This window comes from Pararge aegeria, chromosome 8 (genome assembly GCF_905163445.1).
Source record: "Pararge aegeria chromosome 8, ilParAegt1.1, whole genome shotgun sequence".
Taxonomy (NCBI): domain Eukaryota; kingdom Metazoa; phylum Arthropoda; class Insecta; order Lepidoptera; family Nymphalidae; genus Pararge; species Pararge aegeria.
In genome coordinates, this window is record NC_053187.1 from 10904238 (window position 1) to 10925190 (window position 20953).

The 20953-nt window shown below is 36.2% G+C and overlaps 1 protein-coding gene across 1 annotated transcript; it reads left to right on the forward strand.

Moving 5' to 3' along the window:
* The first annotated feature begins 463 nt into the window (after window positions 1-463).
* LOC120625789 (popeye domain-containing protein 3-like) lies at window positions 464-19624 on the forward strand. The gene is made up of 8 exons (XM_039892996.1): window positions 464-660; window positions 1148-1206; window positions 2089-2173; window positions 3393-3574; window positions 4574-4705; window positions 9832-9939; window positions 15606-15903; window positions 19058-19624. The coding sequence occupies exons 1-8, from the start codon at window positions 534-536 to the stop codon at window positions 19276-19278; spliced, it is 1212 nt and encodes a 403-aa protein (XP_039748930.1). The 5' UTR covers window positions 464-533; the 3' UTR covers window positions 19279-19624.
* The last annotated feature ends 1329 nt before the right edge of the window (window positions 19625-20953 follow it).

Consider the following 20953-nt stretch of genomic DNA (forward strand, 5'->3'; position numbering starts at 1 on the left):
AGTCAAGGACAAAGAATGCTCGGCTTCCCGATTCACTAACTTTTCCAGAACTTGCTAAATGGTGGCCATCCTTGTATCCCCAAATAAAATATGCAATGAGTTGACAACTATCGCTATAAAATAATTATGCGATAGGTATGAAAACAACTAGTTGGCAGCTTGTTGAAAAAGTTAATGATGATTTCCCAAATATTTTAAAAGTTTCATCTAAACATATAGTAATTTATAATAAAACTTTGAAATCCTGTAAGCAGTCAGAACATTGTAAATTTATCTGAAAAGTTGGCATATCAAATTTTTGACTCTATGGTTAAACTAATAATTCATTGACCAAATCAGAGATGGCGTTAACAGTACTAAAATATGTTGCAATATTAAAAAAAGAAAATATGTAACACTGGACTGTAGTGTGGAGATATTGATTTTGGCGCGAATGAATGCAGATTGTATGAATGAACGACAAGCTAGGAGAAAACACCAAATATACAGCGACTTTTTAGTTATTATTTCTTTGTAATCAATATAAATTTAAAATGCCCCACGGAAGCTTATCTGATGCTAAAAGTGAATATCTTGAAATTGGCGAATATAATTTTTCATGGCCCGGCGAAAATGGAACTTTACAGGATTTTGGGTCAACCAACTATACCATGCCTTCAGGTATGTGTTTATAAATATTTATTTACATGAAGTGCCTAATGCAAGCACTTTTTTATTTTACGTAAATAAGCCCCACGACGTTTGTTGTTTCATCGTGAGATAATTTTCCTAAGTTAAAATTAAAATATTTAGATTTTTTTATTTTTCATACCTACATGAACTTATATCAGGCACACAAGGGTTAAAACTGTATTTATTTATATAAAACATGAAATTATGGATTACCTATATGCTAATTATATTTTTTACTGCAAGCTAGCCATTGACTGCAATTTCACCTGTTGCTAAGTGATGATTTGTAAGATGGTAGCGGGCTTACCCGTTAAGAGTATGAAAACTATAACCCAAATCGGTTTCTACGTGGCATCACCGAAAATCGTCTTTGTTGGTATGGGTGGTAACAAGCCGAAGCCTCGGCAGAAAATATTATTAAAAATAAAAGCCTTATGTATGCATTTATTCTGACACTGCGTCTTTTCCTTTTTAGGACCATGGTATTGGCCGTGGTGTCCTTTATGGAGATTTCCACAACATCCATTATTTCAGGTTTGTTTATACTTATAGTTTTATTGTTGTTTGTATCTATTAAAATATATTAAACTTACCCATTATCCTATTTCCAACTAGCTCTTTTTTTGATAGGACTCCACCTGACTGTAGCTTTATTTTTCAAGTTTTCCTGACTTACCTAAGAAAGTTGCTTCGTTAAAGGTGGATAAGGCAACGAACTCAGTATCGCATTAAGATTTATATTAGTAGGTGTCCCGAAATAAAACGGGTTCTGCGAATGATCTAAAACTACTTAAATATTAAAATTTCTCAAAATCCACACATTTCATGACTTTGACGACCGAGAGGCCGTGGTTTCAATTTCCATAACAGCTGGAAAATGTTGGTGCGATGAACATGTTTTTCAGTGTCTGGGTGGTTATCTGTGTACTTATAATATATAAGTATATGTGTAAATTGCTCAGTAAAATATTTATCAGTCATCTTATTACCCATAACACAGGCTTCGCTTATTTTAGGGCTAGATGGCGATGTGTTTGTATTGTCGGAATATTCCTTAGTCGCAGTATATTTTTACACATCTATTTTTGTATCAGGACGTAAGAAAAGAATCGCGTTTTATATTTACCCCATACTTATGATTTTTTGTAAAAAAATGACTTCGATCCGTTGTTCTGTTGCTGCGTGAACTATCCAAAAATTTGTATTATATGTTCTAAGTAAAGATTAATATAAGCGCTTTTGACGCCATTGCGGCAGCTGACTTTTGTTTTTCGAAATGCCGTCCCCTGAACTCTGCCACTGGGGGCCAATGTTTCTACGGTCCCCATCCACTCTACGTTACTAAATCTAAATGAAATAGCAAACCAAAATGAAATAGAATTCATGTTATTAATTTATAATAAAATTTGAATTTAGCTCTCAAATGCTCTCTTCGTGGCTGCCTTTTGCGCTCCAAGTACAAAGAAGGGACAGCTTTGGATGCACACAATTTTAATATTTGGTAAGTCATATTTTTTAAATATTCTCTTTAGTCTACCCTGTATGTTTCATCGTAATATGTTAAACGAGCCCTAAGATTTTCCGCGTAAAAGAGTTCTTACAAAACCTATTTTAACTAAACTTAGCGTATGTAAATCTTAGTAGATGCTTCGGAACTGTTTTATTGAAGATGCTCTTTATTTGTATCTAAACCAACCTTCGTATCTAATTTCACGAAAGAATTAGAATAGGTCACAAGGAAGTTGGTATAGGATAATAAAATCAGTCAGTGAGTTGGATTTTAGTACGCAATTAAATGTCTCGTTTAGTTGAAATTACTTAAGTAAGTTATACTCGATCTCGCCTCGATCTTACATTGGCGTCCGTCGCCATCGTTAAATTACTCTGCTGTTTTTAAAAACAGCACATCCCTTTCATACAATCTTGCACATCATTGGCAGAGAACCCTAGCTTTTAGTACCCTAAGTGTAAGTTTTCAATTCAACATCGTCGTAAGCGTTTATCTTTCTCCTACACAGCCTACTATGTGCCAAATTAGTTCCATTCAAATTGTCTTTTTTGTGGAGAAATCCTCAAACTTATAGGGGAAGGCGCAAAGGTTATGTCGAACTCTTAGTGACTGACACCCCACGGTGTCCCTACTTACCACATAGGGGCGGAGCCACGAGAACGCTTTCACATTCAACCATGACTTCGCCAGCGGATATCAGACGAAGCTGACCTACCCTGAGGGACGACGTGCGCAGTTTCACCCGTCAGAGGCGTGCCAGAACAACAGCTCGCTAGCCGCGAGCAGCAATGCGATGGCCGTGGTGAAGACACCAGGAGCAAAACGGGTTGAAGTGAAACACCCTCCAGATCCCGGCCTTCAATCGCCGACGGCGGACGCAGCGAACGTTCGCCGTCCACCCTACCCACTAGTCCCATTCCTTGACGGGCCACAAGCCCTCCAATGAATGTGGGCAACCAGCCAAGTCACCCTTTCCCGGATAAGGCAAGCGAATTCGCAGTAAATTCGGAGTAAATATAAAGTGGTAAAAATACAAAATGGTTAATTTCGCGTGCTTAAGTATGGAATTAGAGGGGAAGTTGCAGGGATAGCCTTTAACCATTTTCCAGTCGACATAACCTCCTCGTCGTTGCAAGAGGATTTCCCTACAAAAGAAAAGGTGTTCTGGTATCAGGGTGGTTCTGTAAATCATACGCACCTTGTTTAACAGGTTTTATGCTATACTCAGTGTGGGCGTGGCACGTAATTTGTTCACCTGACGCATTCTCGTGGAACTTCGGCTTCGTGTTCCTGAATCTTGCTCAGGTTGTCTACCTAGTTTATGAGATGAGACCTGTCAAATTTGATCCGGAGCTTGAAGAAGTCTATCATACACTATTCGAACCTTTTAAGGTAACAAAAAGTCCTCTATCATACAAAAACATCGTCATCATCATCAACATCAGCCCCACGGGCACGGGTCTCCTGTCAGAATGAGAAGGGTTTAGGCCGTAGTCTACGCCGCGCTGGCCAAGTGCGGATTTGTAGCCTAAAAAACATCAATAGAGATATTTTATTTAAAAGGATGAATTTAAATACAAATTTTAATATATCTCTTCAAAACAAACTAATGCCCGTTTCGGTTACGGCAGTTATTTCCCTATTTTTTTAAATAACAAATTTAAATTTCATTAACTGCCTCGTTGGTTTAGTGTTTAATTCCTTTGGATCCTACGGATCCCGAAGTTCTGGGATCGATTCCCGGGTAGTACCAAACGTATTGATAGGTTTTGGGCTTAGATAGCTCATAGAGAGGTACGATTTGTATCTTAATTAGAAAATAAAGGCTGCGGACTCCTTGAAGAACTTCGTTAATTTATTTGGTGCATAAAATACGAGTATATAAGCACGTAATAGTATCTGCTCAGAACCTTTGTTGCAGCAAATTTAGATAGATAGGTAGGTACCTATCTAAAAGTTTAAATTAGTCCTAAACCTCCAGGTACCTGTAAATTTTCAAAGTTTGTCGTACGTGAGTTTGGAAAATTTTAATTATTTTGATCTGATAATAATAAAGCGAATAAGTATAATAAGGTGAACAAGCACAGGTGACAGGTTAGGGCTTCGGCCTCACTTACGGGGAAACGGCTCACGGAATTCGATCCCCGGGACGCACCTGTAACGTTTCGAAGTTATGTGCCTTTTAAGCAATTGAATATCACTTGCTTGCAATCTTTTGCCAGATAACAGGACACTGGTCTCCTCTCAGATTGTGTAGGACTATAGTCCACCATGCTGGCCAATTGCGGATCGGTAGACATCACACCCTTTCAGAGAAATATTAATATATTACCTAACAACTGTATTCTTGTAGTACACTAAAACGTCTGTACACTTAAACATACCTCTTAGGTGTCAAGACTCCAGTTTAAAAGGATGGTGTCGCCGGATTTTGCACATGTTATGTCGTTACACGCTGGTGAGGCTTACGCCATGCAAAACCTCACGAAAACAGATCGCCTTGGACTTTTACTCTCTGGAAAGGTAACTACTTTTTTATAGTTTTGTTTCAAAAAGTTCCCCAAAAGGAGCTTTGCTAAATGATTTTTATTTTATTAATATAAGTATGTATTGTTTAATTGTCCCCAAAAAAAATAAGATAATCGAGGACGGCACTTTATTTTTATTTGAAAACCCTGGCGATGTTATAGGTATTCCATGTCTCCAGATTTCATTTATATAAATTTCTTTGCTGAGTTGGAAGTATTTTCGGTACCATTTAAATTTAACTCCTTAGCGTTCTGTAACTCTACATTGCAGAAAGGTAAAAGTAAAAGTAGTTAAGTAGTAACCTAATGACAAACTTGCGCTCTAGCGCATAGGAACTCTGTATTTTACCGGGATAAAAAGTGTAGTAAGTATATTACGGCAGCTACCTACCTAGCCTTTATTTATAGTATTAATTGTCGGACGGAGAGAAAACCATCGCCTATGAACAAAGCAACTTTTCGCAGGTCATGCAAGTCACACGTCCGACATTTTTGCAGTGTTTTTTTTCTTCTGAAGTTGTAGTGTACAAATAAAGCGTATAAATGAATAAAGTGTTAAATTCAAATTCAAAATTTCTTTATACATATAGGGCTATCACAGGCACTACAATTATGTTAACATATATGTAAGCGTTCATACATTGGGAAGTATACAACGGGTTCCCCGGACGTCCAATAAAGCCAACGAGGGGGACATGCCGTGGTGGTTTTTAGTTCGGGTAAACGAGTCCCATATAACCTCTGTCCTGCCTAAAAGGACAGAGGTAGCCATAAAGCTTTTCCACCACGACAGAAAAAAAAAGCGTTCATACATATATGTTTACATAATTGTAAGGGGATGGTCATAAATTCGTTCGCCTACTTAAACCTAAAGCTACGAGGGTTCCGAACGCGCCCTGGTCTAAGAAGAGCCCACAACAAACACAACTTCTGTCGCCTGAGGACATCAAGCTGAGGCGTAGGTGTTGAGCCTCATGTGCCGATAACCACGCCTTACATGATCACGTATCTTACGAGAGGTTTGCAACAGTCGTAAATCTTGCAATCTTTGCTGCCAATCGTTAATATTGGTTTTTTTTTGTTTGCAAAAATGACGTTCAACAGCGATGATCGTGTGATTTGCGCCTGCCGGAAGCCTGTTGTGAGATACGTAATCAACCAGCGGAATTGTGTCCCGCAGCTTAGCAGCAGAAATAAGCATGGCGATTCGCGATAGTACTTCCCCGGATGGACACTTTTACAAAAAGCTATATTACTACTAAATATCACCCTCCTGCCCACAATCTATTTCTCTCGTTGCAAAAAGTCCCCTCAACCAGTTGACCTGTTGCTGCGTGAAAAAAGCAAAAAACACACATTCACGTTTATAGTAATACTTAGTATTAATTATAACAAATTTGTAGCCGTAGCGTTGTAAGTGAAGAGTAAATAAACGAAGCTTATTATATACTAACAATCGCGTGCTTATTATTCAAATGTTTGAATAAGAAGCAATCTCGAAAGTAGACACGTAAAATAGTATTCCGAAAGTAAACTATTTACTCAGCAAACTAAGGCGTTAGTGTTGGCACTGTTATAAAATTTCCTGTAAAATAACTTGGCCGAAGTTACATGCTTCTAAATGAAAGTTGAGGACGGCTTAATTTATACGTGAATATACGTCCTTTTTGCCTGCGATTTCGACGATGGGAAATTAATTTTTTTCATTTTTATGACCGAAGATAAAGAGAATTACATTTGGAATCTCCATTATAAACTTTATTAAACCAAATTAATTTTCTTTAAATTCTCAAATCGCAGTTTCATAAGACTCATATTTTTTCTTCTTACTCTACAAGTTAGCCCTTGACTGAAATCCCACCTGTTGGTAGGTGATGGTGGAGTCCAAAATGGCTAAACTCTAAACAGTTTCTACGCGTCATCGTACTGGAACGCTAAACCGCTTGGCTGGGCGGCAGGTCATAAATTATATAATTGTGCCTCCCAGCCAAAGACCAATTGTAGGACCATAATGCGTCAGGTCAACAAAATTCAAAATTGTGGACATTAATATCATGAAGCTAATTTTATGCCACTAATTCCGGAATTTTAAAAAGCAGAAGCCGTAGAGCGAGTTTTATGAATTTTAGCGTCTGGGATCGAGTCTGTGTATTTATTATTTTTATGCTACAACGCGAAACATTTGGTAGTAGGTAGTAGAAGTTTTTTAGTTATTCATATGTACTCGTATGCATTTTATATTTTGTACCACCTGCAGTTTGTTCTCCTCTTTTTTTTCCGAATTCTAAGGTTGCCTGGCAGAGATCGCTACTAAGCGATAAGGCCGCCTCTTGTATTCTGCTTCTAATTTTATTTCTCTGTTTTCTGGTAAGTAAGTGCTTATTTAGGTATTTCATTTGGTGTACAAATAAAAAGTTATAATTATAATAATGGTCGTCTACTAAATTACTGCGAAATTTCCTCAAAAACCTTACAGCGGTTGAAAACATACAAACAAAAAACAGATTGTCTTGTGCATTTTATTTTTTAGCATTGCACGGTTTATGTAGGTAGTTGGGGAAAACGATGAACTTGTTGATCAAGTATTTATGAGGACTGCAATTCCACCATTACCGTATCTCATAGCTTATCTAGCAAGAATCACTTGGGTGGAACCACTATCCTCGGCGGTTACAAATTATGCAAATTGCAGGCTTGTTTCATGGATCGTTACACAGCGGGCAAATTTAAAACAATTTTTGTGGGTGCACGTGCCAATGTTTGCTATGTACTTATTGCGATACGAGACTGCCTAACGGCGGGGACGTGATTTTTGACGGCACTTCGCATTGTTAAAAATGAATTAGCATGTGGGTGTTCATTGCGACGTGCGGCCATATTATATTAACCCGGTAGTTCCGCGATAAGTGCGATAACCGGGTTGAATTTCGGACAGTAAATAAAATTGACGGATGACGTTTTTTTCGTTATATCTACATATATATATTTTTTATCAAGCATATTATTTTCCTTTTTATTTATGCACCTCTAACTACCCATTAGTTAGAGGTGTATAAGTAAAAAAAAAAATAAGTGAATCATAAACCAGGAGGAGGATATTATAGTAATGCTTAATAAATAACCCAGATTTACTATAGGTACGTAAAAACTGTTTAAGAAGACTATGTTAAAAAAAACACTTTTGACACAACAAAAAGCAAGAAATAAATGTTTTCTACTACATTTTTAAGACGGTGCCAAGTAAAATGTAGAGATTTACTATGTATAGTAACAATATAATTGGTATTCCTTTTTAAATCGTAGCAATGAAAGTACTACTACTAATTTTCTACATTCTCCTTGACACCGACTTAAAATGACTTCCCAAATGCTGCCCAGCTCAACTGTATTCTTCTGTTGGCTTCTTCTTCAAAATTGTTTCCAAGTTGTATGATCTGGCCAAGGTACTTGTATTTTGAAAACATTTCTATGTCAACATTTTCGACTATTGTAGGAGTCGGGACAACTTGTTGATTGAATGACTTTAGTTTTGTCCACGTTTATCCCGAGACCTACAAGTCCTACAACGGACCTACAACGTCTGGAAGAACGGCTTAGGTAATTCAGCAATTCTTCGAGATCTTGAGGAGTTTCTGCCAAGACAACCACGTCGTCAGAAAACTGCAGGTGTGAGACGAAGTCGTTGTCCTTTTCAATCCAGCATTTAATCAAGTCTACTGGAGCACTGTTAAACAGTTTTGGAGATATAATATCTCCCTGTTTACACCTCCACGTAATTTTTACAACCAGTGTAATACTTGTTATTGTGTAGTTCCGGTGGCCATCTGTGGTCTTCATCATAAGTTTCAATTCGTTAAATGGTGCTTTTAATAGAAAATGCTGAAAATAGAGTACTTTAAAAAATACTCAAATCGCTATTGTTGTCCCTGTAATATTTCAAGAGTTCCCTCAATTTCTCCTGGATCACTTCAACAGATCTTGACATGATGAAAATGGGACCACATGGAAGGTCATCATCATTCTCATCACCATTTTTCTGGCGCTTTCCCTATTTGGGGTCGGCCCTCCTGTTACTTGGCCGCCATTTGTTGTGCTTTCAGTTTAGTATCATGAAATGAGTTTGGCTATGCATTTTACGTTTTTTTAAATATTTTTTCAAATCGGTTTATAAATGAAAGAGTTCTGAGCGAGCAAACATAAAAAAAAACCGAATTGAGAACCTCCTCATTTTTCGTAAAAATGTTGAAAATGAGTTATTTTGCGGATTTCGGATCTGTGAGGCCTTAAACCAAATTATTGCCGTTTTTGGTCTGTTTATGTATTACAGACAACGCGGAATGCTTGGGAATGCCAACATTTTAATAACTGTGGTTAAACTTAGTTGCTAACAAACAATTCCAAAAAAATTATACCAGGGGTGCTTCGCAGTTTCACCTCCATTAACTTTGCGTCGCGGTAAACCTAAATCGTAACCTAAACGGGAACTCACAACTATGGTTCGTAGATTTTATACAGTCTATAGTTTCCTTATGAACCGGGATAAAAAAATAAAAAGCTTTAATAAAACAGTTTTCATACATACTTTACAACATCCCAAGGTAGATAAATGTTTGCCCTGGCCTCAAACTAGGATCCTTGTGTGAGGTGTTTTTGTATTCATTCGAACGAGAAAGATGTTATTCGTAGTTAAATGCAGTATCACATCAAAATCTCACGCTTCGAAAGGCTGTTTCTTGTTATTCAATGTAACTGACATGAAATATTTTCAGCGATAAAAGAGACCATTGTTTTAATTAAATTTGATACCTGAAGCTGTTGCTGACACACGAACGGGCAACTAGACGGGAAATAAGACAAAATTTATTGATCTTTTAAGGGTTTTTTCCATTAGGAACTGTAAAAAAAAAGAACAAACAAGCAAACGGATTAACTTCATTTCGGATGTTTGTTACAAAAATCTAAGCTTACTGTCTCATATAAATCAATATCTACTACGTATATATACATTATTTTCTGAATTTTGTTTGTTATCTATATTTCTGAATTACGTGAATTATATAATGTAATGAAAAATATATTATTAATGAAAAATTTTAATGAAAAATTTATCTTCCTATGTAGGTAAACGTGATGAGTGGACATCAATTTCTTCATCCGATATTGCCCTGTGAATTTCTGGATTCACCGGAATTCGAATCCAGTCGAGCTACTATAGATGAAAAATTTAAGGTAAGAAATTGTTATCCCTTTAAAACAATGTTTTAATATGTTACTATACTAAGCTCAGTGCTTTAAAACGTTAACGCCAATACCACCATTGGTGCATGGCTATAGTAAGTGGAATACGATTACAAATAATAACACTGGATAGAAGCAGGCGTTACTTTGCGGAATTCCATGATATATTATGAAAATTAAGCTTATTTTGCTATACTCCGCGAAAGGTAGAATCTGTATTGTGTAATTTATAATTTTTTCAATCTTTATATTCCAATATATATATACCCTCTACGCACGTTTCGCTCCGAAACCGGAGCATTAACAGTTACATTGCTTCCCTTACAGAAGATGTTTTAGAATTACATGTCGCATTTTGCAACAGTAGACAGTAAATATTAAAAAAAAACGTACTTGACGACCTCCCTAACGCAGCCGAGAGCGCTGTGTTTTAAGTCGGAGGTCCCGGGTTCGATTCCCGGCAGGGGCAATTTATATAGTTTCTGAATTTTCTCTGATCAAGTCTGGTGGAGGCTTCGGTCGTGGCTAGTTACCACCCTACCGACAAAGATTTAGCGTTCCGGTATGATGTCGCGTAGAAACCGATGAATATACCAACTGTCATATTCCCTAACAGGTTAGCCCGCATCTTAGACTGCATCATCACTTACCAACAGGTGAGATTGCAAGGGGCTAACTTTTAGTGGAATATAAATTTAAAAAAAGGTTCTTACCCTGTATACGTGTACAACTTAACTTAATCGATTGTTCCCCCTTCCACGTTCTACCACAGAACAGCGAGACACCGAGAGCGGTGGCATCCTTATGTGGTTGATAAACGTTTTTTATCCACGTTTCTGATACGTGCCGCTAAGATGTGGAACGCCCTCCCGGTAACTGTGTTTCCTGCCACGTATAATTTAAGTACCTTCAAGGCTAGAGTGAATAGGCTTTTTCTATGCAAGCGTGCTCCAACCTAGACCTCATCATTGCTTTCTAACGGGCATGATTGTCGTCAAACGCTGGCCTATCGTTAATAAAAAAAAAAAAAAGATAGATAGGTCGATAGATAGATGGAAAAACTTATTTATTTATCGTACAACGTGAGGTTTTAGTTCGAAGTAAACTATATGGATGCTTATTACATTATTACACGTTTTTTTTTGAATACGTGAACCGCAAATAGATACACAAGTTAACTTTTTAAGATTAGAGACCTAACTAAAAAAACAGTAAGTTCGCCTGTACGTAAAGTGTGAAACTGTGTTAGTTGCTATTCTACTTACTTAAATACGTAATGGAAATTAGTGTGCATTATCTTACTTCCCGTCCCAAATGTAATAGCGTCATCGTCAGCTCATTAAACAAAGCAATGGGGCTAAAACAGCTGTGATGAGTTCATTATTTCGGGAGGTTTCTCCGCTCCACCGAGTCTTCCACCCGACCTTTGTGCGAAATGTTACAGGCACTGTCTATAAAGGTCGTTATCGCTATCTACATCATTGGTAATTTGGTACAGAATTATTAAATAACTAGCTGTTTGCGCTACGTGTAGAAATAAATTAAATCGAGTGTACATTAGACCAAACGACTGAAGTAAAACTTCTTTAGCTCCATATATATGTAACTAATTACATAAACATATATTACAAATATATTAAAATATTTCCTACAAATATTTAAATTTATTTTGGGTTGGCATTTTTTTTTAATTCATTATTTTGATTTCGGATACATCAGTAATTAACGTGGTTGATTATAAGAAAGAGAAATTAGACTTGGCAGTCAGAGAAAATGAGAAAGAAAATGTGTGCAATCACCTCTATCTCGTGCACCTATAGTAATGTACGAAACGGAACTCTCTCTCTGTCTCTTTCTATCTTCACTAACTTATATCTCCTTCTCAATTTCGTTGGCCTCGCCAGATCACACTTTTCGTCACGCATTTACCAGCTTACTCCCAAAGTCAAGCGCGCGTAAAGATGTGTTACTACAAAATAAACCTTTTTTATTATACGTCTAGGATGTTCAAATACATTCTCTTAAAATTAACCCTACATTATGTCGTCTGTTTTATTTATAGATTAACTAATTCGATATCTAAAACCCAGAAAATGTGAGAAGGCGAAGCTTAGTATAGTAGGCACCTTATGGATAAAACTTTTTCATAATAATACAGAACTTTTCCACAGTCATGTTTCCACAATCTCTAGGGATTCAAAGAATGGAAAACTCTCACATTATTACTCCGCAAGGGCAGAGTCGTATCTCAACCAATATTATAAGTGATGGCCTTGTACATAAAGTCTGGTGGAATTTTACTACTCATCCAGTTACGAGTACTTACAGTGATGTTGATATGGTACATAAAAGCTGTACTCAGATGATACAAGCGTTCATGAACTTATATATAACCTTATTACCATATAGATTGTTAGATTAAGGGCTGCCATGCTTCGGAGTTTGCTGGTTTGTACTAGTTCGGAAAGCTTCCGAATGGTTCCGAAATATAAAAAAAACACTTTCTTAGAATCAATTCCTACCAACTTTATTAAATCATTTGTTTTTAGTTCCTTTTCGAAAATGAATTTACAAATTTTACTAACTTAAATTTAAGAGCAGTTAATTTAGTTAAGGGCGTTTGTGCAACCGAACTAGCTACCACTATGCGACTATAGGCGGCTCAATAACTGTAAGTAATATTTAAAAAATAAAAAACATCAAACTAATTCATATACCTATCGGATAGAAGCAGGCGTTACTTTGCGGAAATCCATGATATATTATGAAAATTAAGCTTAATTTGCTTATAGTCCGCGAAAAGCAGGAGAATCTGTATGGTGTAATTTATAATTTCTTCGGCAATGTACCTTCTACGCACGTTTCGCTCCGATTCCGGAGCATCCTCAGGCGATGTTGACTTTACAATGAATAATCATATCTTCTATATTAATATCTTGATAATAGATAACTAGTTAATATCTAGAAAGACATTACAGTTTCCCAATTCGTCTCCCCAGGCTACATTTATTATAGTATATTTGCATAGCGTAACATGATAGCCATTTCAAATTGTGTTTTATGGGCAATTACATTTGAGCATACGTCATTGTGAGCTTTCGCATCACCTACCCCATTCCGGTGACCTAATTGTTGTCTGATACGGCTGTATAAAAGCTAAAGTGGCTATAAATGCAAGAAACTAGGTTAAATATCGATGAACTTAACACTAAACACTTTCGTCAACGCCCCGACACACGCTGTGCCCGTAAAATTGCTTGTTTAGCATGAACTACCTTTATAGCACTAGCAATTTGCTGAAAGCATTTCCTCAGTAATTATTAGGCGCGCAAACTAAGAACATTTTTCGTGAAATTATTTTGAAAAGATGAAATTGTCTCACAGAGTGAATAAGGAGGAAAAAGTGTTAGGTGTGACGTTACCTTAAAAGACTGAACACTTTTTATTATATAGTTCATTATTAAATTCGACAAGTATATATTGATATATTAATAACAAGGCTACATTAAATCCCGTGCCTCGGAGATCACTTTAAGCTGCATGTACCGGTTATAGTCAATAACATAATAAGAAGTTGTCTTTGAGAGAGGCCTGTTTCCAGTAGGACAATAAAAGGCTGAGAAGGTGCTCGTTTCGACCTTATGAAACAATTGTCTCGTGTACTATGAAGATCCGCATGCCTCGTGATGTTTTCGAAATAAGGTGCGGCTGAACAGTGACTTACAAAATTACGTGAATTTGAATTTGAGGTTGGTGTACTGAAATGGCATTTTCTGAAGCTCTATTTTGACGTTTATCATTCGAGATTCAGCATCAGTTAAATATACAAATGTTTAGAAAGTTAGACTACTATGAAAGTTACATTACTTTTTATTTATGTTCCTCCTGAACATACTTTACGTGTAAGACGAAATGGTTTTTGCAGCGCAAGATTCAAGTTGCAATTGGCCTACAACACGTAATAAGTCCATCCGGATTTGATATTATTGATTTTAGGATTTATTCCTTCACTCATGCCAAAAGCACCCAAAAGACTCCCCTTCGTGCCAAATTTCAAAGATTATACGTTACTGAGTAGGTACTACTAATACTATATATTTTGATGATCATTTATAAAATGGACATTTTTGTATGAAAATAAACCTTAAGCTAAGAGGATATTATATTATTTGTTCATTGCGTTCACAATGTTGTTTTTTTTTTATTTTATTATATTGTGAGGCATCCATTTTATAATCATTGTATGATGTACTTTCTTCAAGGTGCATTTACAAGAAAATAGGGCACTGACTGAGGCCGACAATATTGCAAAGCCTCCCTCCCTAGTTAGTACCTACGTATCCTTTAGACAATCTAAGATGCCCATTCATCGAGCAACCGCGATGTTCTGCGGCGAAAGCCCTGTCCTGTGTTAACATGATCTAGTAAATATATATGTTATTAGCAAAAAGGGCTCTTCACTAGAATAAAGCAAGTTTTATGGAAAAGGCTCATTAAATATTGCGATTGATTGATGAACCAGCGGCAAATACGGTTCCTTATTTTAGGGCAATTTTTAAAGTAAAACTTCTTTAGAATCGTTTTAATTTGAAACTCGATTGAAACGAAAATACGTCAAGATAAAGAAATAAACACAAATGTATAGGATATATCGGCGAGATAATGTGATTCTGTTTTAGAAACACACATTGAAACAGAATAATATGTTATATAAGTAATACTAAGAACAACGTATTATACATATTGTTCTTAGATGTTATATATATATAATATAATTAAATATTTTTTAAGCTTGGTAAAAAATAATAAACCTTACATTCATCCTAACATACTCCTGACACTCTATATCCATCTCAATCTCTCTTAGACTGCTTTTCAGATGTTTCTGCTGTGTGTGAATTGCACGGGATTTTTTTACTAGGCATAATTAAAAATGCGGTTAAGGCTTAGACAATACAGACGGCTATTATTTGTTCAACCATACTCATATTTTTTTAACGATATGCCAACGCTTGTCGACAATCATGCGTGTTAGAAAGCAATGATGAGGATAAGGTCTAAGTTTGAGCACGCTTACCAAGAAAAAGTCTATTGACTCTTGCCTTGAAGGTACTTAAGTTATACGTGGCAGGAAACACAGTTGCCGGGAGTGCGTTCCACATCCTAGCGGTACGTGAATCATCAGAAACGTGGATAAATAACGTTTCGTGCGTGTTGATGCAATATCAACCACATAAGGATGCCACCGCTCGCGACGTCTGCAACAACAACGCGAACGAGATGGCAAAGTTCTTGAGCACATTCACCGATTCATATCCTTTCAAAAACCAATAAACAGGCCACATTGCGTCGGTGTTGTAAACTACGTAATTATTATTTAAGTAGTTAATTATCATATAATAAAATGTATATTAGTTTATGTATTGTTTTATGTTTGTAGTCTGGTTTATGTAAGTAGTTATTTGGTATGTTTTTAATGCTATACGCCTCACCATTTTGTTTTCTTTTTACTCTTCTACCTTAGGTTGCCTGGCAGAGATCGCTACTAAACGATAAGGCCATTTGTATCCTTCTTCTTCGTGTGCATTTCTTAACATGTCTTGTACAAATAAAGAATATAAATGAATAAATAAAATAACAGAATAACTGGTCCTTAGGTTTCTATAGTAGCAGCTTCATCCTGCCGCTACGTGTACTGGCAGCGTAGCTCGTTGGAGTACTTGTTCGTGAAGGAGCCGTACCTCGCTTGCGTGGTCACGACATTGATCGCCCGTGACATCACCACAAAGTTGTACGCCATGAACAATAAGATCGTAACGGAAAGGGGCTCGCATCTAGACATTCGGCTGCCAAGTATAGCGCATGCATTAGCTCGCAGCCCAAGGAGACTGCGGTCTGCCAACAAGCCGCCGCCGCCAACGACTGTGCAGCCGGTACCACCGGAAAAAAGATCCAGTAAGTGGAAATAGTGAAGCAGTGATAACCTAGTGAGTACTGCGTCTTTACTTTCGGGGGGCCGAGTTCGAATCCACGCACTTTAACTTTTCCAAGTTATGTGCGTTTTAAGCAATTTAAATATCACTTGCTTCAACGGTGAAGGAAAACTCCGTGAGGAAGCCTGCATGCCTGAGAGTTGTCCATACTGTCCTCAGAGGTGTGTGGAGTCAACCAATCCGCACAGTGCCAGCGTGGTTGACTACGGCCTTAACCCCTTCTCATTGTGGAAGCGTTGCCCATGCTCTGTAGTGGGCCGGTAATGGGTTGATATGATGATGATGATGATGATGAAGTGGAAATAGTAGTAGTAGAGCTTTATGTTTCAGAGTTCGTTCGTCGAAGTACTACCGTTATGCTTATTTGTTTCATTGTTGCGGTGCTGTATTCTGGTCTTTAATTATAGGCACGTAAAGCTCCTAGCTTAGCATAACTGCCATACGCCTCCGGTTGATGGACACAGGCGGGCACATTGCAGGATGTGTTCCTTGCCCGCCTAGCGAGGTCTCGTTCTGTTTATGGGCTATGGATTTCCACTAATCTGCTTGGCCCGTCAATTATAATTAGAAAATAAAAAATAGAAAGTACAGCAATGTAGGATATATTTCGAAGAGTATGCACAGGCGAGTATGGCAGGCTTAGCGAGTTTTTATCCCTGTGTCGTATCACAAAAACTAGCTTGGTTTGGAACGTCCTTTGAAGTCCTTTTCCTGTTTTTTTTATAGTAAAAATTGAAGAACCAAGCATAAATATCTATTATAGTATATATAAATTTATATCGATATTTTAATAGTTATTTAGTAAATGTAGTATGTATGTTCATGTAAGTTTATTTTATTTTTTGTAACATACTTTATGCACCATCCACTTTCCACTTTTTTATCAGCTTCGCAAGCTCAGGTTAGTGATAAGGCCGCCTTTGCACTCTAGCACTAAGTACTATTACTGTTTTCCTTGTGTTTTTGCCTATTGTGTTGTGTTGCAATAAAGTTTTTCTATTCTTTTCTATTCTAATGTTTTATACTACAAAACCATCGCTTATAAACAGAGCAACACTTTAATGCAAGGCGTGCATAAAATACGTCTTTCAAAGAACTGCCCTGTGGCCCATTAACCCGAGGCATAGGTGTTAAGTCTCAAGTGCCTAAAATTACACTACGCCCTTCAAACCAGAACAAAGCAATTCTGCTTGGCGCCATAAATGAGCATGGCGATAGTACTTTCCAGGATAGAAAGAAAGAAAAATCGTATTTCTTGTCACACATTTGTGTCATAAAATTGTTAAAGTATAAAAAAAAAATGTGTGACAAAGGAGCTGGCTCAGTATAGCTGCATACTAAAACGCGCAGCACTGGTTTTCAGCCAGCCCCATTATCTTCGCCGTCACTGAATCCTCGCGACTAAACAATAACAAAATAATCATAAAAAAGGACAATAACATAGAATATAATATATAAACAAACAAAAGATATTTTTTACATTAACACAAGCTTATTTACATCGAGAAATACAAAATCATCAAAGAGGTAAATAATAAACAGAATCAAAAATTATTAAATTAATAAACATCACAAGGATCAGCTCTACTACAATGAAAACCTTATAATAATAGTGAAATAGTGAATAGGTATCTTCGAGGTATGCGCGTCTCATCTAAAACCGCATATAAAATATCTATATCCCATTTCTATCACCATATGCCTATAAATATAAGGTAAAAAAAAGAGTTTTGATCACTTTATACAGTTCACTTGACAAGGTCTTTTGTAGGTCTCAAACTCTCAACACCCGATATCTCGAAATAATTTGTCCAGCAACTCCCAAACATAATTTTGACGCGGTAAAAGTCACGGGTAAATGCTAGTTTAAAATAAAAATGCTACAATTTGAAATGATTTCAATTTCTGAAATTGAAAATTAAGCCATGGATTACCAATTTACCCATTGAATGGGATCCAATTCATTGCCCGTTGGCTAAAGGCCATGAGAAAACTTTGCGTAAGTGGGACTAATTTATGTTCACTCTAACTTTTCTGTACAGAACCGTTAATTTCAGAAAACTTAAGAGGACATTCACTTGACATACTTTTCGCTCCATAATTGACCTAAATTATGGAAGATGGCGCGACTAGCTTTTAGCCGTTCGTTAAATATAAAGGATAGCAAGTACTAATAGAATTCTTAAGGGAATATCCGTGTATATCCCACGTGTATACGTTTAGGATTCGTATTTGTAAAATTTCAAAAAAATAGGTAGTTAATTAAATGGATATGTTACCCACGACAAATTCTATGAACTTTTTTGTTTACGGAAGCGATTTTATAATATACTGGCTGTTGCCCGCGACTTCACCTGCGTTTGTTTTTGTTTTTCGAAAGACATGTGGCATTCAATTTAGAAAGTTGTGTATAAAAAAAGATTGGTTTGTTTGTCTGAAGTCTTTATTGCACACACACATTTTATATAAATTAAACACAAATACAGAAGAAACTTGGAAGATAAAATAGAGCGTGCAAAGGTGGTCTTATCACTAAAGCTATCTCTTCTAGACAACCATTGACGTTATTTGTTTATTTAATAGATATATGGTATGTTTATTTAACTAGATATTTTATTTTACCAAAACACTGATTGAACTTTTTGTCTTTGGAATGAATGTTATTGAAGGTGTATCTCGTTTAAAGAGCTTCAATACTTATATACGAAATTTACAAATATATTATACTGATAATGATCTAGAATTGGTATTTTTGATCAAACTAACAGAAACCATTATTAACTTTAAACTGGTCAAGCAGAACTAAACGTGTCGCGGTTTGAATTTTTTTAAAAGCATTTAATATATTTAATCGGCACAAAATTATATTCATCCATCTAAGACGATGTGAAGGTGCGGTGATAGATGTCAACGCAGTCTCAAAAAAAAAAGATAATTTATAGAAATGTAGAAATATTTCGGCTTAGATAGGGTACGACGGGTAGGAATCGACTTGACGTCAATTTAAGACATCTTAACCCATCATTTCAGCGACCGGTCGTTTGATAGCCAGAGTCAAGTCGCGCTGATACCACTTTTTTTTTTATTGTATTCCTAAAACTGTTATTACTTTATAGCTTACTGGTCAAGAGATGCTGAAACTGGACCAAGCATTGCCAAACGCAACGGTGTCGCAGAGAGCTATCCCGATGAAGACGAAGAGCTGATACCTCTAGCGTCTCACGAAGCACCCACAGCTTCCTCTGACGAACTGTCAGTTGCCGATAGCTGTCCCGACACTTCCTCAAAGTATCACAGCTGCGAGGCAGTCGAAACTGACGACGATCTAAAACATTGACACATAAACGATGATTTGTCATCGTTTATGTGTCCTGACAATATGGAGGAAATTGAAACGTCGCTTACATTTTGCAATACGAAAACAGTTTCGTCAGAAAGCCTTTTCGCAATAGATGATGAGAAAGTGTTGACGGATCAATAATTTCAAGCTAGTAAATAAATACTACAAGCATAGAGACTGCAAACATATTATTGAAATGTATTTTTTTAGATTACATTATGCCTAAAATCCTATCAAAATATGTTTATATTTATGATTTGCTTTCGCAAACTCCAAATGTAATGAATGTTTTGATTTATCGCTTTTGCGAGTATGTTAAGTGAATAAAATGATGTATTGAAGCTTTTTTTATAATTAGTTGGTAAATAAATTTTAATAATATTTTTGTATATATAAACGCTTTCAATAAAAGTTACAATCATCTAAGTATACTTAATTAATTCATAATTAAAGCTGGAAATAAATAAAATAATATTATTATTTATCATTGCCGCACTATTATATTTTCCTCGTATTTAGTAATTTTATTTATAAAAAGTCGATGAAAAAGTAATTTTCGTAATGAAAGTTCGTAATTTTTAAAGACCTATTCTTTAAAAATTACGAACTTTCATTACGAAAATTACTTTTTAGTATTAAGAGTAGGACCAAGTTGTTTGCCAGGCAGAAAATATAGAACAAAACAGCTTTAGAAGGTAGCTACTTCCACTTCTTCGAAACTGCTATCTCGTAAAGATTAGAAAGATTTTTTTTTAACATAATTTATGTACCTATTGAATTGTAATATTTATGCCGTTATCTGGAAACAGAAATGGGTTCTTATTACTTTCTTGGAAATATTGGTATCTCAGTATAGTTTAAATCATAGATTTATCTCTCGTTTTCTTTACTAAGTTATATCGATCGATCAAAGCTTCAAATAGTCCTATCAAGTTAGTATAGTATAGTATTGTATAGTACTCCAACACCAACTTATACTATTAACTAATACTATTAAAATAACGTTTCATGTAATGATAAGAAAAGTAGGTAGCTAACCTACCTCTATTACATTAAGACCTAGAAAATCTTGATTTCAGTAAGGCAATCCATTACCTACCGTGTTTCCCTTTAAAACATTGAAAACAGCACATACGTCATTGTCACTACAATGACTAGTGATTGTATCACAGTATATTTCCACCAGGTATTTAGCCACTCCCAGCAAAACGTAACATCCAATTAATGGTGGAATTCCAACACCTTGAATGTATGTAGCTAGCATAATACATTCGGTGTATTCACTTTGCATGCTATAGTTGGAACGCTGGATTGAAATAAAATTGATCCAAACAATCATGACCTTTCCATAAACACCAATACATTTAGGGTCAATAATAGGAAAGGTACTACGGAAAATTATGTTTAGATAAGATCGGTCTCTACAGCCAGTAGAGTGAATTAATTATCAAATAATTACTTATTATTTACTCGATATATTCCAATATTCTTAGGTATAGCAATGTGGGTACTCAAGAACGATAGACTCTCTACTTTAAGAGTGACGGGAAACGGATGGCTGAGGCCGAAGGTCGGTGAGGGAAAGGGTATGTCCAATAAATATACTACGACACTTCACACATCGCCATCTAGCCCCAAAGTAGGCGTAGCCTGTTTTACGGGTACTAAGATG

What these genes read in the sequence shown, in the direction of transcription:
- LOC120625789 (XM_039892996.1), top strand. Translation starts at nt 534, where the DNA reads ATGCCCCACGGAAGCTTATCTGATGCTAAAAGTGAATATCTTGAAATT. An exon ending in GACTTTTACTCTCTGGAAAG is followed by an intron (nt 4,706 to 9,831) that starts GTAACTACTTTT and finishes CTTCCTATGTAG; the next exon opens with GTAAACGTGATGAGTGGACA. An exon ending in ACCACCGGAAAAAAGATCCA is followed by an intron (nt 15,904 to 19,057) that starts GTAAGTGGAAAT and finishes ATTACTTTATAG; the next exon opens with CTTACTGGTCAAGAGATGCT.